This window comes from Anopheles aquasalis, chromosome 3 (genome assembly GCF_943734665.1).
Source record: "Anopheles aquasalis chromosome 3, idAnoAquaMG_Q_19, whole genome shotgun sequence".
NCBI classification, from domain to species: domain Eukaryota; kingdom Metazoa; phylum Arthropoda; class Insecta; order Diptera; family Culicidae; genus Anopheles; species Anopheles aquasalis.
Window position 1 is genome coordinate 34,716,564 of NC_064878.1, and position 27,500 is coordinate 34,744,063.

The 27,500-nt window shown below is 39.7% G+C and overlaps 5 protein-coding genes across 14 annotated transcripts in view; 2 read left to right on the top strand and 3 right to left on the bottom strand.

Moving 5' to 3' along the window:
• The window catches only part of LOC126578925 (laminin subunit alpha), a 25,377-nt gene extending 7,552 nt beyond the window's left edge, over positions 1 to 17,825 (bottom strand). For 2 of the 4 annotated variants that reach the window (XM_050241976.1, XM_050241974.1), the window contains exons 1-10: positions 17,671 to 17,825; positions 16,345 to 16,608; positions 16,101 to 16,247; positions 3,826 to 4,062; positions 3,563 to 3,733; positions 3,279 to 3,495; positions 3,002 to 3,211; positions 2,661 to 2,933; positions 2,456 to 2,593; positions 1 to 2,396 (exon numbers count right to left, since the gene is read on the bottom strand). The exon at positions 1 to 2,396 is cut by the window's left edge and continues 6,354 nt beyond it. In XM_050241976.1, coding sequence (XP_050097933.1) covers positions 1 to 2,396; positions 2,456 to 2,593; positions 2,661 to 2,933; positions 3,002 to 3,211; positions 3,279 to 3,495; positions 3,563 to 3,733; positions 3,826 to 4,062; positions 16,101 to 16,247; positions 16,345 to 16,572 — 4,017 coding nt within the window. In that variant the 5' untranslated portion in view covers positions 16,573 to 16,608; positions 17,671 to 17,825. Of the gene's footprint in view, positions 2,397 to 2,455; positions 2,594 to 2,660; positions 2,934 to 3,001; positions 3,212 to 3,278; positions 3,496 to 3,562; positions 3,734 to 3,825; positions 4,063 to 16,100; positions 16,248 to 16,344; positions 16,609 to 17,024; positions 17,053 to 17,670 lie in introns of those variants that run through there. The other 2 variants (XM_050241977.1, XM_050241975.1) reach the window with 2 other exon arrangements.
• A 425-nt stretch (positions 17,826 to 18,250) lies between these two features.
• LOC126574691 (prostaglandin E synthase 2) lies at positions 18,251 to 19,793 on the bottom strand. The gene is made up of 3 exons (XM_050235033.1): positions 19,313 to 19,793; positions 18,875 to 19,215; positions 18,251 to 18,800 (listed from the first exon to the last, which is right to left on the bottom strand). The coding sequence occupies exons 1-3, from the start codon at positions 19,673 to 19,675 to the stop codon at positions 18,335 to 18,337; spliced, it is 1,170 nt and encodes a 389-aa protein (XP_050090990.1). The 5' UTR covers positions 19,676 to 19,793; the 3' UTR covers positions 18,251 to 18,334.
• A 111-nt stretch (positions 19,794 to 19,904) lies between these two features.
• LOC126574324 (proteasome subunit beta type-1) lies at positions 19,905 to 20,853 on the top strand. Its single transcript, XM_050234463.1, has 2 exons — positions 19,905 to 20,119; positions 20,180 to 20,853. Exons 1-2 carry the CDS (start codon positions 20,037 to 20,039, stop codon positions 20,790 to 20,792), a joined length of 696 nt encoding a protein of 231 aa, XP_050090420.1. The 5' UTR covers positions 19,905 to 20,036; the 3' UTR covers positions 20,793 to 20,853.
• A 318-nt stretch (positions 20,854 to 21,171) lies between these two features.
• Positions 21,172 to 23,007, bottom strand: LOC126574438 (endothelial differentiation-related factor 1 homolog). Its single transcript, XM_050234635.1, has 3 exons — positions 22,485 to 23,007; positions 22,169 to 22,329; positions 21,172 to 22,097 (listed from the first exon to the last, which is right to left on the bottom strand). The coding sequence occupies exons 1-3, from the start codon at positions 22,612 to 22,614 to the stop codon at positions 21,945 to 21,947; spliced, it is 444 nt and encodes a 147-aa protein (XP_050090592.1). The 5' UTR covers positions 22,615 to 23,007; the 3' UTR covers positions 21,172 to 21,944.
• A 1,608-nt stretch (positions 23,008 to 24,615) lies between these two features.
• The window catches only part of LOC126577867 (tyrosine-protein kinase Abl), a 12,199-nt gene continuing 9,314 nt past the window's right edge, over positions 24,616 to 27,500 (top strand). Inside the window, exons 1-4 of one of the 7 annotated variants that reach the window (XM_050239856.1) lie at positions 24,616 to 24,839; positions 24,904 to 25,054; positions 25,357 to 25,774; positions 27,422 to 27,500. The exon at positions 27,422 to 27,500 is cut by the window's right edge and continues 866 nt beyond it. In XM_050239856.1, the coding sequence (XP_050095813.1) occupies positions 25,633 to 25,774; positions 27,422 to 27,500 (221 nt within the window). In that variant the 5' untranslated portion in view covers positions 24,616 to 24,839; positions 24,904 to 25,054; positions 25,357 to 25,632. Of the gene's footprint in view, positions 24,840 to 24,903; positions 25,055 to 25,316; positions 25,775 to 27,421 lie in introns of all 7 variants that reach the window. The other 6 variants (XM_050239858.1, XM_050239857.1, XM_050239859.1 and 3 more) reach the window with 6 other exon arrangements.

Consider the following 27,500-nt stretch of genomic DNA (forward strand, 5'->3'; position numbering starts at 1 on the left):
ACCGCACTGTTGAATGAATTCTATAGTTTGGTCGAACATTTCTTCTCGTAAAAGACCGTCGTTAAATTGATCTGCTGGCACAAGCTGAACATAGTCCACCCATAAACGCTGATTACCGGAATTTAGGATTGTGACTTCAATATTATCCTGTAGATCAAACTCCACATTTCCATTATCTTGTTTCAGGACCTCTTGGCATCCACTGTTAGCTGGGCAGTGTCGAACTTCTAGCCGCCCATCGTAGTTTTGCATTAAGGTCGCCACTCGGTACTGTACAGTGTACAAGGGGTGATCCGGTTGGAAGTACTTTATGATTATCACATATCGATTCGGGTGCATTAAGCTGGCATTAATTGTGATATCTGGGTACTGTTTATCTAGGAGAATTAACTTGGTACTATTATCGAGTTGATCGTTGGGAAGGTCTGATGCTATGCGATGCTCATTTCCTGTTTCGAATTCAATTTTCTTTGAATCCGGAGCCGTGGTATAACTTGTTTTTACGCAATTACCATTTTGCATTACACACACTGATTTTGGGCGAATATAATCTGTTGCCCAGTCCTCGAAAGGAATGGCGGTTATCGACTTTATCGCAATCGTACCAGATAAGTCATGGCTTGTTACATGTATCGGTTTCGCACTGTTTGGATCCAAAAAGAATATTTTTTCACGAGATTCCTTGTCAATTACTGGTTGTCTGCACACCATTGTATACATGCAAGGATACGTATTAGCAGAACCGTCTTGATCAATATCACCGACAAGATTGATTTGTAGTATAACAACATCGGGGTTGTTGCGATTTGTAATGTAATCTATTACGATAACATAACGTCCAGCATGTGTTACTTGCACTGGATAGAACAATTCCGGTTGAGTGTTGGTAAGAATTGGCAGATCTTTAACACGCACAACATCCATATGCTCATAGTCTTTGAAATATTCCGCTGGCTTAAAGCTTTGTTCGTCTTCAACAATGAATGCCTCTGATTGAGGGCTGTACATATTAATGCTCGGATATTGATAATGTCGACACAGGCCATGATCAGAGATTTCGCATGGATTTTCTATTCTTTTCGTGAGTATCGATGCTTCATAGTACGCGGCCGGCAACAAAACGAAATAATCCAAAAATAGTGTTTTATCCGTTTTTATGCTTATTGTATAACTTCCAGGATCAAGCACTACTGGGGAAGGAACATCCCCTCTTGCGTCTGAAACGGTCACAAACTCGGCATGTTCATTCGGTTTAAACAGCACTTTTGTTTTTTGCTCCAACTCTGTCGGGTTGTCCGGTGTGATAAGAATCGTCGCTATAATGCTCTCAGCATTTGGATTTTTGTATCTTATCACCAACCGATATACAGATGATTTAACAACGTTGACCTCATTGAAAATTTCATTTTGCAAAGACGACATAACAGCATATCCTCGGCTGCTAAACTCAGGGAATATGTCTTCATGGAACTGGTAACGAACTTGTGCTCCAGACTGAGTGTATCCGTCTTCATATTCAAATTGAAACTGATAAAGCGTTGGATAGTAATGCGTAGTCAGAGGAAAAGAGCATGTTCTACCAGAAACGCGGGGATGGCATCTGCATTGCCCTGTTTCCTTATTACACACTTTATTTGCCGCGCCACCAATATCGCATCCGCAATCTTTACATCCAAAGAGACTTGAACCAAAAAGGTCAAACGTTCCATCTTTGCATTCAGCACATTGACGACCTTTAACCGATGGTTTGCAGGCACATTGGCCAGTCTTAGTATCGCACGTATCCAACGCACCGATTGTTCCATCTATGAAACACTCGCAATCCTGGCAGCCGTGAGGATTAGTAGCCGTCAAATTCCAGTACAGTGGACGACATTTATCACAAATTCTACCGTGCACCCGTTCCTTGCATTGACATAGCTCTCCGGCAGGAACCGAACCACAGCCGGCAAAACGCGCTATTACCCCTGCAGGATCGCAGTTGCATTCTTCGCAGGCGGGGAAATTATAAAATCCTTCTCTACAGCTCTGGCACGTCTTTCCATCAAAGTTGTCTTTACATTGACACTGCCCTTCACTCGTACAAGATTTGGCTGATGAACCGTAAGAATTACAGTTACATGGCAAGCATTCCGGATATTGATAATATCCGGCCAAACACGCTGTACACTGCCGTCCTCCGAAATTGTCCAAACATGAGCATCGCCCCGTAACATCACATATCGTGGAAGTACTGCCAGCGCTAGAACAGTTACATGGCACACAATCTGGATAGTTAAAATATCCTGGCATACACTGATCACACCGTGGCCCACTATAACCTTCTCGGCATAAACATGAACCAGTACTTTTGTCACAAACTTCCTCAAGTGTCCCGCGAACATCGCAATTGCAATCTGTACAGAGAAAAAATATATTATTTAAAGCAATATGAACTATTAACAAATTTACTTACATGTACATTCGGGGTAACTATAGAATCCGTTCTTGCAACTTTCGCAAACTCGACCAGAAAAATTCGGTTTACATTTACACTGCCCACTCTCCTCATTGCATACCCGATCAATGGCTCCATTCATGTTGCACTCGCATGCTGCGGAAGAGAACATTAAACGATTATCATAATAGATGCACTACACTATCACTACGGAAGAACTTACGTTCACAACTTGGAAACTGGTAGTATTCTTTGGCACACTGCTTGCATTGAGCACCATCGAAATTGGGTTTACAAGGACAAGCACCATTTACTGCCTCGCAGTAGTAGCCAACCGTGGCATTCAAGTTACACTCACAAGGGCGGCAGTTAGGGTAACCAAAATGTCCATATGAACATGAGTCGCAGTATGGTGGCTGAAATTCGACGCGACACTCACATCGACCGGTCTCTTCTTCGCAGTTGCCCGTAGAGTAGAAGTGATCGCAGTTGCAAGCTGAACATTCCATAGCATTAAAATGCAATTCATGCAATTTATGTATTTTGGATTATTTGTTTGCTTACCTTCGCACACGTCTGTTTCGTTCCAAAATTTTCCCCTGGGACGAAAGAACTTATCTTGACACTGGTTACAATTAATTCCTTTAGTGTTGTGCTGACAATTTTGGCAAACACCACCTCCCTCGTAGTTTCCATTCACATCAAGTGAAAGTCCCTTTATGTCCACGTCCTCCGAGTAAACGCACTCATTGGAATGCCCGTGGCAGTTGCAAGCTAGAAATCAATATCAATAGTTAACTAGAAACTGTATAATCCGTTAAACGTAACCAAAGACACTTACGTTCACATTGGAAAGGGCGTGCATTAGTGTTTTGATGCCACTTTTTTTGTTCATACCCAGGACAGCATTCGGCGCACTGAATTCCACAAGTATTATGCTGACATTGGCAAGCCAAAATACGGGTCGGTGATCGAGGGTCAAGCACATTGCAAGTATTAGCGTGACCATTGCAAACACATCGGCCACCGATTGAAATATCTTTGATTGAGTAAAAATACTGCAAAAGTAAACATAAAAAGATCACTATATACCATTTAGAAAGAAAATCATATAGTTTCACTTACACGTCTCGTCACCGTAGGATCTTGTCTGGCGACGGACATAAGATGGCCTAGCAAATTTTTAGTTCTTAGCAGACGAATTCTAATATTGGTGGCTCTACTCCATTCTTGCAGTGTAGATGAATTGAAATAGTTGTTGGCCGATGGGCGATTATTCAACAGTCTGATCGGTATCTGGAAAATGTTTTACATACAAAATAAAGGATATTTTAATGGCCCCGCTCAATCGAAACAAAATAGAATCTTACTTAAAATAGGAAACTTACTTCACCGCCTTCAAGTGGAACAATTTTTGAATGTTCCATAGTGCAGATAACGTCGTCGTCATGCTGTAGCGGTTTCAAACTGTTTGCCCCAAAAAATGTAACACAATCTGCAGGTGAATCAGAAAAATGCTGCCAAGGTGTCCATGTTTTTCCGTAATCACTTGATTTCTCAAGAGACCACAAACCCGGACGAGGAGAGTTACCCATACGAATAAATAGATAGGCAACGTGAAATTCCTAAAAGCACAAGAAATAATAAAACAACGAAAATGAGGTAGGTGTGTGTGAATCAAATATAAAAGAGATCTTTCGTCCTACTATCACAAAAATGGGAAAAGAGCGTTCACAATTAATTTTTTGTTCGGTTTGTTTGTCAGAAGTGGGAAAAAGGATGTGGGGCTCCGTATACATCCCAGACGTTTTAACGAATTAGCTTTTGAGACCGGGAAATGTAAGCTTTAGTCTGATTTTATTACAAAAACTCGCGAGAGTAGTAGAAAACGTCTGCTCATATCTGCAGATGGAAAAGAAGAGTGCGGTTTCTGAGCGCATGAACGCGCTGGAGCAGCAATTAAGGGAGACTCCACCGCGCGTGGAGTTGAGGAAGAATCGCGCTTTTAACCCGCGTATCCACGAGGCGCGTGCAGCAATGGTGAAATGTGCGGGGCAAGCAGCTACATATATTACAGTATGCAAAAAAAGTTTATCCACCCCTTGCAAACAATTTACATTTTGACTCATTTTTCATGGAAACGCTCAGCCTAAAAATGCGTTTCACATATCAATAGTTTGTTTTTTATTCTTCTTTATTATGCTTTTTACACAGTGGAGCAAGGTACGAAAAGCACGCAAAAAAGTTTATCCACTCTCATGTATTTTATTGTGGTGTTATACAGTTTTTACTCCAAAATAAACAAATAGACATTTTTCCTCTCAATTTCAAAAATGTATTTTAGTTTGTTTATCCCAAACACATGTTTTGAGGCCCATTGGATGGTTTTATCGCCACAAATAATGGAGTTATGGACCTAAGTTACTTGAAAACTGTTTCTTTAAAAAAAAGCCTCTATTGCTCCAGAAAGATCACAAGAGCGAAAAACGAGGAATGCACTCTTAGTACATGACAAAAAAAATCATATTTCAAAAACTTATCATTATTTTGACGTGAAACTTGGCATGGATATTGTCGACAGTACTGGCAACCTACAAATACGAGAATGAAAAAAAATCGTTAACACCAGCAAATTGTGTACCGATGCTTCTTATTTCTTGACCACAGTAGCAAGTCTTATTTTTAGCAAGACATCAAAGGGATATATTTCTGGTTTTGAGCAACTTTATTCAACCAAATATTATCCATTTTTCGCCTAAAAACATAATTCCTTTAGTGTAAAAACTGCGTGGTTTATCGTTAAAAAATTGTGACACGATGTTTTCAGGCGTACTCAATTAGGGGGGTTTGGGCATAGAAAGAAACAAGTGGTAATCCGATGGTGCATGGTCTGGGCTATATGGAGGATGCATCAAAACTTCCCGGTCAAGCTCTCCCAGTTTTTGCCGAGTAATCAAAGATGTGTGTTGTCTAGGGTTGTCATGGTGGAAGACGATGCCCTTTCTGTTGACCAATTCTGGCCTGTTTTTCTCCATTGCTTGCTTCAATCTCATCAATTGGTCACAGTATAGTCTAGAATCAATAGTTTGACCAGGCTGGAGTAGCTCATAATGAATGATTCCTCTCCAATTACACCAAACGCAGAGCATAACATTCCGCGGCGTCATCCTGGCTTTGGGTCTGTTTGTGTAGCTTCTGCATTCTTGCACCATGGCCTTTTTGTCGTATTTGATCCACTTTTCATTTCCTGTAACCATTCGCTTCAGAAACGGTTCGATTTCATTCCGTTTTAGCAAAGAATCGCAGATGTTAATTCGGTCCAATAAACTTTTCACAGACAATTCATGCGGTTTCCAAACATTGAGCTCTTTTTTGTAGCCACCCTTTTTTAAATGGTTCAAAACAGTTTTATAGTGAATGTTTAGTTCCTTAGCGATGTCACGGCTGCTTATGTGACGATCCTGGTCTATCCTTCAATAATATCATCGACTTTAGCAACGATATGTCGACCAGAGCGAGGTGCATCGTTCACTTCAAAATTTCCAGAACGGAAGCGAGCGAACCAACGTTATGCTACACGAACTGATTCAGCATCGTTCCCGTAAACTTCACAAATTTCATTTGTGGCTTGCGCGGCATTTTTCCCTTTTTTATAGAAACATTTCAAAATATTGCGAATTTCTTCACTATTTTTACACATCTTTGAACAGCTATAACTTTTTGCCCACTTCTTCAAATTCTTTTTTGTTTTGATTAAAAGATACATCAAATGTCCCTTAAAACAACGTGGTATGATATGACATAATGTGATTTATAACGGTGGAGATAGACGGCTCCAAACACATATATTGCCAAAATACAAAAAGACTTATTACCCAACCTAATATTTGGACCATTATAGAAATATGCCCAAATATTACACCTGGACCTGATAGATGCTCCTGTTGCTAAAGAATCATCTTTGCATTCCTTGCATTAGAACCCGAAGCCAATCGAAGATTGTTCTGGCTATGATGTTGTTTCATGTGCTTTTGCCACTGCAAAATATGATCGGCAGATTTCGGCTGTTCGGCGGATATGCTAAAGGACAGTTTGTTTATCGCCAGATCGTACCGAAGACAACGGCTAATCAAATGATGCAACAAACCATTACAGCATGTGTTGGGATTCGTGGTGAAATGATGCACTGCGTAAAAGCTAAAAAGGTGAGCCAGGCATCCATCAACGACAACCTTTTGGAGTCGTTACCGATTAGAAAAGTGATTAGGAAATGATACACTACTCCAGTATAGCGAGGTACCGAAAGAAAGGAAATAATATACATAAACACGGATGCGCCAAATCATTAAAATAACTGGGCAATGGTTTCGTTGCCATCATTCATCAATGATACGGCTCGTCCGTCCTTATATATGTTATAAAAAAAACTGGGCAATGGGACACGCTTGGTTTACTGTTCCATACGGTGATAAGTTGCAGGATCTGAACCTGAACCTGGAGTCAATGACAATCAACTTGCCGCTTAAGTGTTTGATCACGGCTTATTCTCATCGTGATTCACGGGAGTTCTTCCTTCGGTGACATCACGAGCAAACGCTCGGAATGGCGAGGAAACAAAATCGTAAATGACCCAACATGGCAATGGTTAAAACGGAACGGAGGACATGTTTGATTGGTTGGTTAGAAATGGAAAAGGAATAATTTCAAACAAACATTTTTCCAAACGAGGCTCTGTAACCGGGCCGTTTAGCTATCAGAGCACATGCCTGGGAGTTGGGTTCTCAAATGCTGCATTCACCAGCAGCAATTTTAATGCCGTGATGCCCACATGTATCTTGAAAGATAGCAAAATTGTGTAGCTATCGCGCCCTTTGACAAAGTAGTGATAGCCAGTTATGTGCCTGATCGCCACCAATGCCACCACCATGCGATCGCAACACACCGACGGTGCATCAATCCCAACACTAAAGCTGACGCAGCAGACACGCGCCGAATTGCCACAGACGCAACCGCGAGCGACCGGCGAGACATCGATGGCGTATCAATCCCGACACCGACGCGACGGTCTTGCTGACTCCAGATGACACCGGACCCCAACGCACGTGGCGTCACGTGGACAAGAGGTACGAGCTAGCGGCTCGTTCGAAGGCAGTCTTAGTACAAACTTCAGTCTTTAGTCAGGGCTCATGGAGGTAGGATAAGATTTAAGAATAAATTCCTTTTTTTAAAACTCGAACCACGAGGTCACTCCCATAATTGGCGCAGTCGGCTAGGCCTTACCCACGTTAATCCAAAGTTCATCAGGTCAATCAAGTGCAAAGTGAAATTGTGCAGTGCTCAAAACGTAGCGCGAAAGACTTTCATAAAATTGTCAAAGATTGTGCTCGACCCGTAGCGCAAGACGTCCGGCAAGGGATTCATCGCGAATTCTAAAACCATCCCTCATCACGAAGGCGATTTGTGGCGGCTTGTTACCGGAAGAACCAAGGACTCAACGGCTGGTTTCAACCTCTCGGGGTAGGGTAAGAAAAAGAACATACCGAAAGGGTAAGAAAATCTAAACCAAGCTAAGCTTCACAAGTGACAGTGTACACTAGATTACGTAACACAAGTTCTAATAACAAGTGCATGCTAGGTTTCAAACCCTTTCCTAAAGTAAAAGGACGAAAGTTCGTGAAAAGCAAAAGCATGGAAAACGTTACAATGCAAACTCTCTACGAGAGCATGCTTAGCATGGAACAGAGGCTGAGGGAGGTGCAACAGGAGAACGTCCAATTGCGGCAACAAAGCACGCATACGGATATTTTCCGCATCCCCGACCCAATCAGGGTTATTCCCAGTTTCGACGGGAATAAAAAACAGCTGAACGCGTGGGTCACCACGGCCAAAAATACACTTGACCTGTTCCGTAATAGAGTGACGCAAGAAGCGATGCAGCTCTATGAACAGACGGTTATTAATAAAATTGAGGGAAAAGCCCGCGATACGATTTGTGCGAATGGTAACCCAACGAACTTTAACGATGTTGTGGAAACCCTTGAAACAATGTATGGTGATAGGTCAGACATGGCTACGTACCAAACGCAGCTATGGTCCCTTAAGATGGATGAATCCATCCACGTGTATTATAAACGCACAAAAGAACTCACTCAGAGTATGAAAACGCTGGCGAGACAGCAACAACTTTATGTAAATCACTGGGAAGCAATCAATCACTTCCTAGAACAAGAATGCCTCGCAGCATTCATTAACGGCTTAAATAAGCAATACTTTGGCTATGCGCAAGCTTCCAAACCAACAGATTTGGAAAATGCATATGCATTCCTATGCAAATTCCAAAATGCGGAAACCGCACAAAAACAAACCAAATACGATAAGACGCAGAGCTTTCAGAATAAACAAAACAATAATTTCAAAAACGTTGGAAAACCAACACAAACTAACCAACACACTCCTCAAGTGTACAAACCAAACAAGCAATCGGACCGATACAAGCCGGTACCGATGGAAATCGATCCATCGCTAAAGACTCGTCAAAGCAAAATTTACAATCATGATGCAGGACAAGTTGAATCACAGAACGATGAAAACGAATCGGAAGAGGAGGAATCAGAAGAGGAGACAAATTTTCAGGTTGCTACCCAACAATGCCCTCCGAGATAAACGCGATAAATGGTTTACCATTTGTCACGATTACATTACCAACCGGAAGTCAGGCAAAACTACTTATAGATAGTGGTTCGAATAAAAATTTCATCTCCCCAAATCTGATTCCTGCACGACTTCAGAAGCCGTGCCACCATATTGAAGTAACTAACAGCAAAGGCAAACATACTGCCACACGCAAGTTCACCACAGAACTTTTTGGGATTAAAAGAAAAATCCATTTTTATCTTTTTAAATTTCACAAGTTCTTTGACGGAATACTGGGATACGAAACCCTCTCAGACATGCAAGCAATGGTGGACGTCGCTAATAACAAGTTAGTTCTTCCACAGAAAACAATCAGTATGAACATCCGCACAATGGGATCACCGGAAATTACAGTCAATCGACACTCAGCGAAGATGGTTAAAATTCCAGTAGATAAACAAAATGGGAATGTCATCCTAAGAAGAGACATAAAAATCGAAAACACAATAATTCCCGCTGGACTTTATGAAGCAAACAACGGATACATTAATGCAGTTGCTTCAAATTTTGGTGACTCCGTAACATTCTCATGGACAAAACCAGCAAAAACCTTTGCCATTAAAGACATAGTCGAAATTAACAATAATACATCTATTGTAGGTCAGCAATCATCATTCATAGCCATCTCAGAATTAGAAGGTCTCATCCGACACGATCATCTTAATCAGGAAGAAAGACAGGCATTATTTAAGGTTCTTGGAAAAAACGTGAGTATATTCCATAAGGACAGTGAGAAACTGTCTTGTACCACAGAAATCCAACACCACATTAAGACCACTGACGAAATTCCAGTACACACAAAGACGTACCGATACCCACAAATACATAAAACAGAAGTGGAAAAACAAATGAATGAGATGCTAACAAACGGCATCATACAGCATTCCGTTTCACCATGGACATCTCCAATTTGGATAGTCCCCAAAAAATCAGATGCCAGCGCCAAGAAAAAATGGCGCATTGTCATAGATTATCGCAAGCTAAACGAAAAAACGATAGACGACAAATTCCCCATCCCACTTATCGAAGAAATTTTAGACAGACTAGGCCGTAGTATGTATTTCACTACATTGGACCTTAAGTCAGGTTTTCACCAAATAGAGGTGCACCCGAAAGATAGACCAAAAACAGCTTTCAGCACTGACAAAGGACATTTCGAATTTGTACGTATGCCCTTTGGCCTAAAAAACGCACCGGCAACATTCCAGCGCGTCATGAACAACATTCTAGGAAATTTGATCGGCACCTGTTGTTTAGTGTACCTAGACGACATAATTGTTTTCGGAAATTCTTTGCAACAACATTTGGACAACCTAAACAAGGTTCTTCAGAAATTATCACAAGCGAACCTCAAGGTACAATTTGACAAATGCGAATTCTTGCAAAAGCAATGTGAATTTTTGGGTCACATAGTAACACAAGACGGTATAAGACCCAACCCGAACAAAATCGAAAAAATTCTCAACTGGCCAACCCCTAAAAACACCACTCAGATTAAAGGATTTTTAGGATTGCTTGGTTACTATAGGAAATTTATTCGCGACTTTGCAAAACTCACAAAACCGTTAACGAAATGCCTTAAAAAGGATACGAAAATTGTACACGACGAAGAATTTTTAAATTGCTTCAAAGAATGTAAACAACTTTTAATTACCGATCCCATTCTTAAATATCCCGATTTCAATAACAAATTCATTTTAGAAACAGATGCAAGCGACTTCGCTTTAGGTGCAGTTTTATCCCAAAAATACGATGATGGGAAAGAACACCCAATTGCATATGCTTCTCGAACATTGAACAGTGCAGAATGCAACTATTCTGCAACAGAGAAAGAATTACTGGCAATTGTATGGGCCACAAAGCATTTCAGACCATACCTTTACGGCGTTCAATTTGAAATACGCACCGACCATAAGCCACTCGTATGGCTTAGACAGAAAAATGACCTAAACAGAAGGCTTTTAAACTGGAAATTAACCCTGGAGGAATTCGAATTCGAAATTAAATACAAAAAAGGAACCCTCAACAGTAACGCAGATGCACTTTCCCGCATACAAAACAATCATGACGTAACAATAATCAATAGCAACATGGAGATTAACACACATTCTTCTGACGACATGACACAACACTCTGCAGACACTGACGATGGCGATTTCATCCCATGTACCGAAAAGCCACTGAACGAATTTAGAAATCAAATAATCCTCAAAATTTCCACTCAAGACAGCATTGAAGCTACTACTATGTTTAGAAAATATCATAGAGTCACTATTAACAAACAAGTATTCAGCCCAGGTGTCCTAATCAATATTCTAAAAGAATATGCATCTACGGAATGCCATAACGGAATACTTTGTGACAAACATACGCTACTAAATTTACAAACCCTCTATAAGAATTTCTTCTCTAGAGCCAAAACATTCAAAATCTTTTGGACAGAAAAACTTTTAGAAGACGTTACAGACGAAATAGAACAAGACGCTATTATCGAAAGGCAACATAATACCAACCATAGAGGAATTAACGAAACTAAACTTCACATTTCCAGAAAGTATTTCTTCCCGGACATGAAAAGCAAAATAACAAAGTTTATCAACATGTGTAAACTCTGCCAAAAGTCTAAGTATGAAAGACGCCCATATAAACAGAAATATGAACTAACAGCAACACCAACAAAGCCGTTGCAAATTGTTCATATGGACATCTTCATAATTAGTAACACCTATTTCCTAACACTTTGTGATAAGTTCTCCCGATTAACATCAGCTATTCCTATAAAAACCCGTAACACAGTGCACATAATCCATGCACTGACCCATTTTTTGGCAAACATAGGAAAACCTTCCCTTCTCGTCATGGATCAAGAAGCTTCTTTTACCTCCACACCTGTGAAAGAATTTCTCGAAGAGAACGACATAGAATATCACTTCACAAGCGTTGGACAGTCCTCTTCCAATGGAACTGTAGAAATTGTTCATAGAACAATTAGAGAACTTCACAACATTATCAGTAACAAAGATTCGACAAAAGACCTGTCAGAGAAAGCAAAGATCAACTTATCTGTTGCTATCTATAACGATTCGATTCACTCTCAAACAAAATTAACCCCAAAGGAATTATTTTTTGGATATAAAAACGAAGATCCAGTCCCCGCAGACCTAGACGAAAGAATAAGACAAAAGGAAGAGTTTTACAAACAGTTCTGCGAGAAACAAAAAGCAAAAAAATTAAAAGACCTAGAAAAATTAAACCAATCTAGAGAAGAACCAGAACAATTTTCAACTGGGGACGTGGCATTCGAGAGGAAAAGGAATAACCTAAAGCATCAAGAAAGATACAGAGAAATTACAGTTCTTGACAACAGGCAAGCCAATGTCATCGACGGAAACGGAAGAAAAATTCATAAAACTAAACTAAAAAGAAAAAGAAAACGATAAAAAATAATTATGATAATAATAATTTACATTATCCCATTTCATCTTATCTTTTTAGGAATAAAAAAAAATGAAGACAGCAGTAATCTTACTATTATTAGCCTTAAGCGGAAAAGTTAGAAACTCGCAACTCAAAATGCAAGATCTAGGCAAAAATCCGGGAATATTCGCCATCAAGTTGGGAACAGCTTGAATCATCGAGAATTACCATCTTGTAATCCATAGTTTCAACATAAGCAAGTATGAGGTAATAGCGAAACAGTACAAAATTATTATCTCCGAGTTAGACGAAAAATTAGAAACGATCAGAAACCATTCAGACACTACACAAGAGTCAAACAATCAATTATCGGATATAGGAAATATCCTGAGGCACAAGTATGATCAAATCTATTCATTGTTACAAAATTTTAAACCGATAGTTAGAAAATCTAAAAGATCCATTGACATCCTAGGATCAGTTATAAAAACAATCACAGGGAACCTGGACCATAACGATTATGTAGAAATAACGGATAAACTAAATGTACTGCGACATTCCACTAACAAGCTAATAACAGGAAACAACAGACAAGTAATTATCAACGAAAGTTTTGAACAGCGCATAAACAACATAACACAAGCGGCAAGAAGTCAGGCGAAAGAAATTCACGATTTCATCCGGCAAGCTGGATTTTACTCTAACGATCTAAGCGCACTTCAGCAAAAACTCCACCTGCACAACGTCATCTTCAGCCTCGATAATGTGAGGGAACAATTGACCACAATCTTCGAATCAGTACAGCTAGCCAAACTCGGAATAATTTCTAAAGCACTACTTTTTCCAAAGGAATTGGACTTTATCATACACATACTTTTGGAAGAAGGGCTCAACATAACGAGTTACGACCAAGCGTATGAACATCTAGAACCAGTAGCAATCCACCACGATAATCAATTACAACTACTGATAAAAGTTCCAAATTTTCGGAATGGAAGCTACCATATGTTAAGGATGGAACCAATTCCAATCAACCATTCAATTATACACATACAGTCTAAATATGTCGTTACCAGCAAACTAGAAACATATTTAATTGACAAATTCAACTCGATCGAAGGAGAATACATTATTAAGCTCACCAATTTACGGAATGTCACCAACAACGAATGCGAACATCAATTACTTCGTACCAACCAGAGTAAATGTGTGTTCATGCAACACAATAACAACATGGAAGTCACATACATAGAGAACTACGGTACACTCATTAAAAATGCTCGATCAGCAACGTTTGACAATACTTGTGGATACGAAAAGAAAAACATTACCGGTACATTCTTTGTAAATTTCAAAAATTGTTCAATCTTCATCAACGGGCTTAAATATTCCGAAAAAGAAATGCAGACAATAGCAAACCCGGACATCATACCAATATCCACGATACGAGTATCAGAAACAACACTGGAGTTAAACGAAATTCAGAACCTAACCAAATTGCATATAAATAACAGAGATAAAATCAGATACATTGAAAAAATGAATCATCGCATCACCACGCACCATATCATGAGCGGAACCATCGTCGTAACCGTAATTCTTATATTGGTAGCATATACTGCAAAAAAGATCAGCGGACTCCAAGAGAGAATCACGATTCGAGTCCAACCAAACCCGATCCGAGACGGCTCGATCTAACGAGGGGGAAGTTATGTGCCTGATCGCCACCAATGCCACCACCATGCGATCGCAACACACCGACGGTGCATCAATCCCAACACTAAAGCTGACGCAGCAGACACGCGCCGAATTGCCACAGACGCAACCGCGAGCGACCGGCGAGACATCGATGGCGTATCAATCCCGACACCGACGCGACGGTCTTGCTGACTCCAGATGACACCGGACCCCAACGCACGTGGCGTCACGTGGACAAGAGGTACGAGCTAGCGGCTCGTTCGAAGGCAGTCTTAGTACAAACTTCAGTCTTTAGTCAGGGCTCATGGAGGTAGGATAAGATTTAAGAATAAATTCTTTTTTTAAAACTCGAACCACGAGGTCACTCCCATAATTAGCCATTTTACAAAAAACGTTCATTTCATCCCGGTGCACTTGGTCCACTGGTAACATTGCGAGCAATCGTCAAATAACTGATTTCGAGATTTCAGGAATGAATTCGAAAAGGGGATGGATGAAATTAGAATGGCATGGAAGAGCATTTTTGTATGTTAAGTAAAAGAGGAAAACAAAGAAATTCCAAATAATTCTGCTTTGGTACATCGCCCTGTAACCGGGCCGTTTACCTAGTTACATACAAATTGTAACAAAATAGTCATACAACGTCATAGCAGAATAGTGACGCTATTCTGCTGTATGATTTTGCCCGTGGGGTTCAAAGGCTAAAAAGTTACAAAAAATGATATTTCATCCAACTATTCGAAATCCTTGTTTTTTCTTTATAAAAAGGGACGAAAATTAAACATTGGTTTACTTTAAAAAAACCAGCCCATTATTAAGGGCAATATTACAATAACTAAAACTGTAGCTTAAGATACCAACTAAAAAAAAAAAAATAATAAAACTGTAGCTGTTCAAAACAATAGCAGTATTTCACCATTCTTGGTACTTTCTTCCGAGAATATCAATTTTGAAAAGAATAAAAGGTTCAGATGTTTTGGTATTGTTTTGTACACTTAAATATTTTGCAGTATAGCCGTTATTCTTGATTACACAGGCGCATCGTTTAGGCATAGAGCTCCCAAGTCTTTGACATCGAGAGACAGGGATTGCAACCTACGTTTTACGAATTACTGACCAAAACTCTTCCATTTTCATCGGCTTTGCTTCCGAAACAGCACATTTGAAATCTACCCATAGATTCCCAATGATCAGGAGACTGCGCTGGTCACTCCATAACCTCGATGTTCTTCGGCTGAAACCACGCTTTTACGGGTTTACTTGTACGTTTAGGATCATTATCCTGTTGAAATAATGATTTTAATGGCATTTCTTCTTCAGCATAAGGAAGCATCTCTTAGACGATGATTCTGATGTATGCATGATGGTCTATGATGCCTGGTATACGATAAAATGGCCTGGCAATATAGCAGGAAAAACATCCCCATAACATTATAAGAAGTGTCTCACTCATGTTTGACTGTCTTCACCGTATACTGTCTCCATTCACTTATTTTATTTCTTCAACTCCAGTTTTTGCGATTACAGCTAAGCAACAATCGTAACCGACGATGCGTGTGCTAGCCCTGCATATGCGCTTTATCAGCAGATGGGGTTCATGGAAGCTATCAACAAATTTCAACTGAAGCGCTTATCTGGCTACGCCGAGGCGTTTCCGGTTCTGAGATGCTCGTTTCCGTTCTGTTATAAACCACGAGGGCCATCCATTTTGGTTGCCGTCAATACATATGATGTGCACGCGGTTGCCAGCTACTAGACGATCTCATTTGTTTGTTTTACGGCGATTACGTAATTCTCGCGTTTATTACTGGAAGGATTAGGTCACCACCAGCATCTCATTTATATTTCATCTTACCTGATCAAAATCGATGGTTAAATTTACTTCGTTGTACTTCATTCCACGAGACAATGGTGGACTCTGCCACCAGTTTTGAGTTCCGTCGATGGCGTACTCGGGGGGATGATTCTTTTCTGGATCAGACGGATCGCAGACATCGCAAACCTATTTTGGAGCATGAAGATGTGCGATCAGTACGAGTACAACTACTTGCATGGGTTAAATATGCGAAACAATCTATTTTACAAACAATATATCTTACCTGTCCTTGTATAACCGAGTAATGATTTTGGTGATCATTCTCTGTATTAGCGCCAACTAGCTTGCAGTATAATTCGGGACCATCCGTATCGACACCACACGTGGCAGTTGCCGTTATTTTACGGCCTTCAGCAAGATTAAAATAAGGTGGCGTCAATTCAGATCGAACTGATGTTAAGACGAAGGCCACCAGTACGTAGAACAATAATCCTTGTTTTATTCTATCCATCCTGAACCAACCATCTGGTTAAAATAAATTCCTCATCTATCGTTTGAGATTTTTTTCGTTAGAAAAATAAATAAGGTACATATTAATGACATTATTACATTATCAGCTTCTCATCTTGTTCGTTAAGTGATTGATTTATGTTTGATGCATAGTTAATTGCTAAAACATATTTTAACGATTATTACGCACGTGTTAATAGAAACATATATGCATTGCTGTATTCAAAATGATCTTAACCTTCAGATTTAGCTTTATACCCGGGATTTAGAAGCATGACTTATATGTATAAAAAGATTTAGTTTTAACGAATGTCTTGAAAGTCAATCGCACATCGATGAGATTTGATTGAATCTACAACCAACCAAATTCTTTGAATTCGTTTGGTCGAACTCCCTCTCTAAACATACGATATACGAACGGTCAGTAAATGAAATCTGGAGATCAATGCTCACATGCACGTTCCTTCGTTACACGAACGGTCAGCTAGGAAACCAAATGTTGCTATTATTATACACTGCACGCATCATATTTCACTAAATGAAATCTGGAGATAAATGCTCACATGCACGTTCCTTCGTTCGTTCATTCTTTACATCCAGTTTTGCCACTTCCACAAAGTTTTGAACGCATTTTACAGCAAACTCGTGTATACATATTTCCCACAAAATATTACTGACAGTTGCAAACGTCTTGCGTAAACAATGTTTTAATTTGATTATGTTTCATGAGCATATTATGATTCCTAGAAGTCATACCTAAACTTTGAGGCGTGCCTATCAGCGCTACCGCAAAAGAAACCCGGAAAAAACACAAGCTGAGGCAGGTCAGATTTCTTGCCTGCGTCCCTTCTCCTTTCTGTCAACCGGGGAACAAACATTCTGTGAAATGTTCTACTTCTTTGGGCAATAATCTTCTTTCTTTAGTGTAACCCGTTCCACACAAGACATCGTACCGAGTCATTAACTTTGATAATATAAAGATGTCAATGTGTAAACGATCCAAAATTACACATTGAGTTAAATTACTATAAAAATGTGCGGCTATCTAACGACACCAGCGCATACAGAATAGATGGCAACTTAAAGCTTGAAAACTTACCTGCTGTTTAACGATTCAACACTCACAAAATTTCTCCGCGTAGTGCACTGAACAATTATAACCAAACAGTAGATTCAAAATATGCTTTAGCACTTCTTTTTCTTCACGTTATATGAATCACTTATCATGATCATGAGCACGATCGTCTGCTCGGCTCGATCGTTAGCGTAAGAATAAAGAAACGAAGATGCTCCACAGCATTCTTGGTGTTTCCTCGTGGCACGTTCTAACCGTTTACAATCGTAGTTTTGCTTGGGATTGCTTGGGTTTGCTTCGGGAAAGTTGCTTGGACATGGACAGAAATAGATCACGAATGATTTTCACGGACTCTTTTTTTTTGCTTTTTTTTGTTATTAAGATCTATACATATTCAACATTTACAGTACAATATCAAGAAATGTTCAAAAGCGTTTATCGTGTTATCATCACTCGAGAATTTATTTACATTGTTTTCTGATGTAAATGGCACGACGAAAATTAACGCGCTTTACCAGAAACCAACAAACAATACAAATGAATCGACCCATTTCTAAAGAGCCTATTCTTTCGGGTTAAGTAATTTGTAGGATAGTTATCTATGGATGGAATAATTTCAATAACGGATTGCTTCTTTATTTCATCAAATCGATTGTATTAAATACGGTTTGATTGTGTATAAATACGGTTAAATAACCCTTCCGCGGTTTTCAAGAATCTGTTTCTTAACTGAATAGAACCATGGACCAATTTTGGTGTTTTCTAAACAGTCTTTAAAGGCTTGGCATCCCTCCATGCTATTTAAAATTCCAAAAACTGCCAAATCAGCTAAATTTGGTTTCGCTCCCCCGTGAAATGTTGTTTTCTTCTTCTCTACCTGTGCAATCCATTGATCACAGGCGTCGTAAATATGCGATCGAACATCATCATTTAACTGGTGACGCTTTTTTAACCGTTTTGCGATGGCCCACATGGCAATGGCACCTACATAAACCATGAGATCCCTTTCCCATTTAGGAAAGTGTATATTCCATTCGCCGACATCAGAAAACCAGTTGAATGTTTCGAAGGCCTCATCAAAACTGCGATACACGTTAGGAGAAATCAAATGTACTAGATGATCATCGGCCCACACACGCCATTTCCGTTCCTCCCTGCAACAGCGTTAAAATAAATAACCAGGGTTTATTTAGGTTCGGAAACAAATTGGTTTCCATAAATTGCTTACTCTTGTATATCGTTGACCGATGTTTTCACAGTGTGATCTTTGCACATTAAAAAATACCTATTCATGATTTCGAAAACCTTTCGGCCCATGTCGTTTTCGTAAGATATCGTTGGGTAGTATTGGACTAGTTGTTCGATGTCACAATTTCTATCACGAAGGTGACTGTAAAGTGCTGACACAATCATGCTGGAATCGGTGAGCTGAATGTATTTCCCGGATTTGGATTTTACCAAAAGAATCGGTACTTTTTTTGACTTCGACCATTTGATGTCTTGGCGCAGAACAGCATCTACTTCGACGACGGAATAAGATAGACCGCTATAGTCTAAGAATGCCCGCACCTGTGAAAATCGAGGAACATTCATAAGAATACAATATTGTAGCAGCTTAAACATGTTCATAATGAAAGCAGGACTTTTCATGAAACAATAAACGTACCTTGCAGCAAAAGGGACACGTTTGAAATTGAAACAAAAACAGTTCCAAACCGGAATCATCGCTTTCATTGACTATTTTGCGAACTATTTTTACATCTGGAAGTTTTTCCAGAACAACAGGGTAAACATGCTCGTGCAGCATGTGATCTGTAGGTCCACTGCCTTTAAAGAAGTTATAGCCGGACCAACTAGTGCCGATTACTGCTCCGACCATGACACCTTTCAACGCCAAACTTATAGTTCCGCCGGGCTTATTTTGACGAGCTCCTGTTGCCAATTTTCTTATACCGAGGTTTCGTGTTACCGGAACCAATATTCTTCGTGCGGCAACCATGGAAATCGAATGAAATCGTATCGCTAACATATTACGTAAAGTGTTATAGTGCAAGATCAATCCTAAATAGTCCTTAAAGGGTCTCGAATCACTTTTTCCACATCACACCAATAAACACAAATATTTCCGAATCAAGATGTGTCGAATAAACAGGAGAAGTCCTTTCCACAAACTGTCTCTTACTTTTCGCTTCGTGTAGCACGGCCTACACAAAAACATCATCCCCAGTTGTCAATTGTTCATTTCTTTTGCAAATCCCTCGAGCGCTTCACCGGGTTTCTTGAAGGCACCTTGAAACAAGGAACAACATTTCGCAGAGTCACTTTCAAGCATTTTTCAAGGCAGCAAGGCGAAAACTCCAAAATTCCTTAGCGTTTCTGTAGCCTCAAACATGATGGAGATGGCAAACTTTCCGGAATACGAAGTGCCTGGAATACGCCAAGTACAATTTTATCCATACGAGTCCAACGGCGGGTAGGTCGATTAAGGGAAAGTTGATATGAATCTTGTTTGCTAAAACTTTGTTTCTTGCAGGAGCGTGGTGGCTATCGCGGGCGATGACTTTGCCGTAATCGGGGCAGATACTCGTCTAAGTTCTGGTTATTCGATTCATACTCGAACACAGAACAAACTTTTCCGTTTGTCTGATAATGTAGTGCTTGCATCGACCGGTTGTTGGTGTGACACTTTAGCCCTTACCAGCCTTGTTAAGGTGCGCATGCAGATGTACAAAGATCAGCACCAGAAAGAGATGTCCACTCCTGCTGTCGCTCAAATGCTGTCCATTCTCATGTATAATCGACGATTTTTCCCGTACTATGTATCCAATGTTCTGGCTGGATTGGACTTAAATGGCAAAGGAGTTGTTTACAGCTATGATCCGATCGGGCACTGTGAAATGACCTCCTATCGTGCCGGCGGGTCGGCTGGTCCCTTACTGCAACCGGTTCTAGACAATCAGATTGGTCTAAAGAACATGACCAAGGCTGCGCCAGAACTGTTGAAAATGGATAAGGCAGTATCCGTTATCAAGGACACTTTCATATCCGCAACGGAGCGCGACATTTACACTGGTGACTCGGTCATCATTAATATTCTCACAAAAGAAGGAATTAAGGAAGAGATTTTGCCTCTGCGTAAAGACTAATATTGTTCCTTTCTTCTGTCTGTGAAGCATTCAATAAAGGGCAAATGGTTTAAAGAACGTAACAAAACATTTTATTTTTGTTTTTTTGCTATCTCTTGCAGATTGGTAAGTAGCAAATAATAGTTGAGAATAAACTATAATTTAAATCTATTCAGAAAATTGGTTTAATTTTGCAAAGAAGGTGGCATAGAGGTAACTACGATTTTCATTAAATGGCATCACGCTCCATAACCGTTAACTATAACATGCCGCTTGTATTGTATATATGTGGATGGCGTCGTCTACAACGAAAAGAAACTAGACATAGTGATCCAGCATGGCATATTTTTCGGAATTTGTATTTCACTGTGAGATAATCACGAGTTACAAATTATAATGATTGAAGAGGCGACTACATGATTTATTCAGTCAGTTTCAGCAGGATTATTATGCTCGATGGTTTACCACTCGAGAAAATGCAACTAAATCAATTCCCTACAGATTGACATATTTCTACACAAATAGCGGAAACGCGAATTTTACTAGACTGTGCACTGCGACGGAGATTTGACCATTAAATTGTCATCGATTGTTGGTTTGTTAATATTAATTACACACCGGTATTCATGGCTCATCTACATTTAAATCTGAAATAATTCTAAACTCTTCTCCATCAGAGCCCATGTACCTTCTCAGCCCATATTCAGCATCTTATGCGTCTGGAATCAACCGACGTGGCTTGCGTGGTAACGTGAACCTAACTTGTGGTGTTCAGGCGCGCTATCGGGAATTCTTGCCAATAACCAAAGTCCTTGTTGATTACTAGTATAGGCTTATGTTCGGCTGCAACCGTTTCTACATAACTAGTGAACTACTCGTTCAGCGCATTCCATTGTGCTACAACCGGGTCATCAATTATGTACTAAGTCAAGTTTCATTATATTGATTGAGAAGAGTTTATTCCAGTTGAAAACAATAGTCGTATGGGATCCAATTTTTATAGTTACTCAAGAGGGATAACAATGTACTTGTGATTTGAGTAAACAAAAGATTAAATGTAGTTTCGCACCGTTATCCCTTTAGAAACAGGAAATATTATTTCAATGTAATAGATATTTCAGCAGTGATTCCTACACGGCAAACTTGTATCGTTGAACTTGTGCCTCCCGACATTTATTTCTTACCGGGAGGCACAAGGGGTGTACCAATTTCTTTTCCCCGTAGTTTCATTCCGATTACACGTTCTATTTTCCCCAAAATCAAATTGTTTGGAATTCCTCGACCAGCCTCATAATCATTAACGATTTGTGGCTTCTCACAAATTTTCTGTAATGGATAACCAAGTTTGAATTAGGTCAGATCATATTGGTATTCATCCAAGCACATGTATTACTTACTGTAGCCAGATCCTTTTGACTTAGACCTTTTGCTTGGCGACCCTGCATAATCAGCTTGGCTACGGATGCGTTGACTGTCTTGTGACGGAGCTCGTCCGTCTCACGATCCAGTTTTGCTGTATTTTTTGTGGCAGCATGTTGCTTGTTAGTTCCGGCATTGACTGAAAAAAGTCGAATAATTTACTCTCACAAAAGCACTAAACTTGGCTCTAAACTACGACAAATTCTGGTTGATCTCGACGAAATCATCCTTCGACGAACAATTCGAGGAGCTTACGATGGTTTGTTCTAATTTCGTAGATTATACTTAACCTACATTTTTGAGTGGTTTCCACAGGAATGCCTTGCCGCCGGGCCTGGTTGACCGCCGTTTCGGTCTTCAATGTAGACGCCTTCGGGGCCTTTTTACGCAATATTGTTACCGTGTCCCAATCGCTTTCAGACATTATTAAGATTGAACGGATATGGCAAGAACTAGGTTTGAAGAAAATTTCGAATCGTTTCGTTGCAAAAACTATTTATCGCGAAACAAAATGATTTTTCCAACACTAAAAAGGTAACTTCGACGTTTCTAGAACTGCGAGCCAGTACCGAGACGAAGAATCTGTTGCCGAAAATGTCAAAACATTGGAAAAATAATCTATTCAGGAACGGCGAAAGTCGTTTACAGCAATTCTTCAGTAAAAGACTAAAATAGCCCCCCAATCACGGTGAGTTGCTGAGTGACCGAAAAAACCGCTTTTTAACTGATTAAATGTAACTTCCACACGACAAACGAATGCATCGCGACGACTTTTGCCCACTCTGAGCAAAAGTCTTCGCGAAGACTTGTGTTCTTCGTCAGAGCTCTACAACAGTCACTTCAGAGCCCTACAACAGTCACTCTTTTATATGAAATGACAGCTTTGACAGCAGTGTTCGTTAGTTCGCGATGCTTTCGTGATGCATTCGCTCCCTACACGGCCATTCATGTGTTCGCGATTAAGTTTTCGCGCACTTGTATGGGGATGACGTAAAAATAAACTTCGTCGCGAACCATTCGCGATGCATTCGCGATGGATTCGCTCTCGTTTAGACGCAACTTAAAAGACTAAAATAGGCACCCCACTCACGGTGAGTTACTGAGTGACCGAAAAAACCGCTTTTTATCTTATTAAATGTATTTTTTTCACCCCCCCCCCCCCCTCCCTAATACATTAATTTAGGTAAAAGACTAAAATAGGCCCCCCCACTCACGGTGAGCTACTGAGTGACCGAAAAAACCGCTTTTTAACTGATTAAATAATAATATAATAATATTATATTTAAAAGTGTTCGCCGTCAGGCTAGACACAGTGTAATATAATATTATTATTATTATTAAATGTAACTTTTTCACCCCTCCCCCCTTCCCTAATACATTCATTTACGTTTCCGCATATTTTTAAAAAGATTTGGTTATCAAAAATGTTGAAATTAACTATTTTTTCGGTCACTCAGTAGCTCACCGTGAGTGGGGGGCCTATTTTAGTCTTTTACCGATGGCACACACACCATCGCAAAAATGCTTCGAAAATGGCACCAATACATGCGCAAAAGCTCTGTAAACAGCAGCAGGATTAGGTAAAAGACTAAAATAGGCACCCCACTCACGGTGAGTTACTGAGTGACCGAAAAACCGCTTTTTAACTGATTAAATGTAACTTTTTTACCCCTCCCCCTTCTCTAATACATTAATTTACGTTTCCGCATATTTTAATGTATGTTTGTTTACTAAAAATGTAGAAATTAGCGATTTTTTTGGTCACTCAGTAGCTCACCGTGAGTGGGGAGGCCTATTTTAGTCTTTTACCGAAATTTTCACCATCCTCTTTCGATCGCCGTGTCCTTACACAAACACATGCGCACGGTCCGTATCCGAACACGCAGCGCTCGTGAACGAACCGGTGAATGGTGAGACAGCATCAAAACAAACCGTAGGAGTGAAAGAGATAGCATGTAATCGAAAGAAAAAAATCTACTGCTTGATAAAAAGTCTGGGTAAAAGACTAAAATAGGCCTCCCCACTCACGGTGAGTTACTGAGTGACCGAAAAAACCGCTTTTTAACTGATTAAATGTATTTTTTTCACCCCTCCCCCCTTCCCTAATTCATTAATTTACGTTTCCGCATATTTTAATGTATGTTTGTTTACTAAAAATGTAGAAATTAGCGATTTTTTTGGTCACTCAGGAGCTCACCGTGAATGGGGGGGTCCTATTTTAGTCTTTTACCAAAAAATTACATTTAATCAGTTAAAAAGCGATTTTTTGGTCATTCAGTAACTCACCGTGAGTGGATGGGCCTATTTCAGTCTTTTACCAAAGTTTTGGCCCTGTGCTGTAAATCAGGCACTCAGTGAGAGGGGTGCTTATAGTGGCTTTTTACAGGAAAATGTCCACGGGGAATAGTGGGGTTTTTAGCTCGGATCTGCTCGGTGTGTGGATTGGTGCCTAAATCTTTAATTAACAGAATCCGATCATACCCACTTTTCGTGTCGCGCGGAATAAAGTTTGAAATGAATATTGAGTGTGTTCTCTTATTTAGTTTACACTATTGAAGAATCGATTGCAGCGATTACAGTTGAGAGGCAGTCCTAAACCAGAGTTGTTTGTGTCTGAGTGAACGTTGGAATCATGAATTAAGGCATAATGTGTGTACTTCGGGGAAGAAAAATTGAATGTTGTGCCTAACGAAATTGATTTCTTTTCTCATAGCCACTCGTCGTGTTATTTATTTCGAGAGCAAACAAGAATTAGCCTTCCTCAACAAGCTCCTAAATAGCATTTCATACGAGCCCTAAAGCATAGAACGACCGTACCGCTTTAGAAGCATGTAGGAAACAGAGTCATTATTGGAAAGATGCGTGTAAGATGGCGTAGTCGATGAAACGAAATCCTCCGTTCTGCCCAAACTATCCAATAACTAAAATTGAAATAAATTAAAAAATGATAAGATAGAAGTATATATGCATGCATTTGAGTATACATTTATTTATATTTTTATATGGATATAAATCAATGTATATCTATATGTATAACATCTTTCATCTTTAATGGTATTTTGGAGCAAATGAAAAAAGTTCGGTCAGAGCTCTTAAAATGGATTATCCAACATATCATTTTGCTAGTTTATCTGCATCTGATAATTATGGATTGTACAATCTATAGAAAAACCGAGTGACAGTTTTCAGTTCAGTGACATTTCCTGTTTAACAGTGCAAGAGTATGTGTTGAAAATGGGCCTAGATCGGTATCAGCTCCTAAAAAACAAGTGTACAGTTGTGGTACATTTACATTTCCGTGACCCTCTGAACATGTAATCCAACACAGTAAAGCAACATATTGCCAGTTTGTATCAGCTCTTATCGGGACCAACATTGAATTGAAAGTGTGTTTATTCGGGTCGTGTGTGAAAACAGTTCTTTAAGTGCCCAGATCTATGAAATGGGAGCTCAGCAAGTCAAAGAACGTCCTCCGGGTCCCTCGGCTCTTGGTGCCGGCAGCTCGATTCGTTCCAGCCGAAATAAGCTTCGTTCGTCTAAGGATACGCGAACGATAGGATCGAACATATTTACCGAGCACAGCGGTAAGATAGAATTTCGATGTGAAAATTGCAACGATATTGTTGCTAAAAATGTACATCAATAGTAGAATAGGCATTATATTGTTCCTTAAATGCAAAAGGTGAAAAATGTATTTAATATTGTCGCCATTGCGCGCGCGCGTTCTCTCTTCTATGTTGCCTTCGGTTTTCAGATAGAGCCTGCTTTCATAGCATTATTTAGTCATCTTCTGGATGAAAACAGCTTTAAAAACTTTCTTACATTGTCCACATGTGAACCTTAATTTTGAAATGGAACATTACTATTTAGAATTTCATCGAATTTATTATCCTATTAGCAACTGAAACGGCACTGCATTCCATTTCCCTATCTGTGGTTATGTGCGCGTGCGTGATTGCAATTGCTTGCATCCTTTTTTGTGTTTTCAAATGTTTTTCTTTGGTTTTCAGAAAAGTGATTTTCAATTGCGTGGCTCGTACAATCCAAACTCTGGATCCAAGGTTATCAAAAAGCCACGGGTGTCTGACAGTGCACTCGTGTCATTTTTCCCATCCCTTGCCCAGATTATAAGAATTTCAGCCAATATACGGCGGTAATTTATATTTTACAGCGTCCAATTTATGCTATTTTATGCCTAGAAGTTGAACAGTTCTTCTGTTTTGAAAATGCAATGTTCGGCTTATTGGAAAAGATGCAATTCTTAAAAAAAATAAATACGAAGACGTAGCATTTTTTATGATTATTCCGATTTTACGCCGTTTTTTTATCGAACGTAGCTAAGAAAATGGGATCTATACCGTAGAAAACGGGAATTATCTTTAGATTTTTTTAGTGGGCTGCGTCCACTTTTCGCCAATATATTAGGTTGGCAATAGATGGCTTTGGAGTCGTCTATCTACACTAGGGGTCTCAAACTCATAGAAGCACGCGGGCCGCAGAGGACAGTATCAGCAAAGCAGCGGGCCGCAGTTTAAGGAATCCGCGAGTCCGCGGGCCGCACCATTATGTGGTGAATGTTGAAATGTTGAGAATTTTTTTTCTTTATTCAATTTTTCGATCGTTATTATCATTGTAGATCTAACACAAATCTTTAATTCCGACTTGCGCATAAAAAAAATGACTTTGGTCATACAATTAATGACCAAATACATCTAAAATATATTCCGCGGATGTAGCAGCGGGCCGCACAAAATAGTTTGGCGGGCCATACGCGGCCCGCGGGCTGCGAGTTTGAGATCACTGATCTACACCGTTATCAATCACATTGTGTCATATGTTGTCATACGTTGTTTTAAGGGACATTTGGTGTATCATTTAATTAAAACTAAATAGAATTTGGAGAGTGGGCAAACAGTTTAAGCTGTTCAAAGATGTGTGAAAATATCATAGCATGGACAAGGGGTCAAACAACTACCATTATTATATTCGATTATTTCTATCGTATTTGTTGTTAATATTTTATACCATTATGTTATATTTGTTTCAACGGTATACAAAACAAACAATGCATTGCAAGAGAAATCTACAAGACTGTGAAGTAACCGAACTGCCTGAAAATTTTCATCAATTAGTTTGAATGAATGCCAACTCTATTTCTTGTACATACCTTTGAACCTTTGTGAATGATGTAATTGACTGACTAGAAAATAATGAAATGTTATATATTACAGAGGCATTGCTTCAATCCCGACCCCTACCGCACATACCTCCTCCGGGAAGCTTGATGTCGACTGATGTATTAGGCCAAAA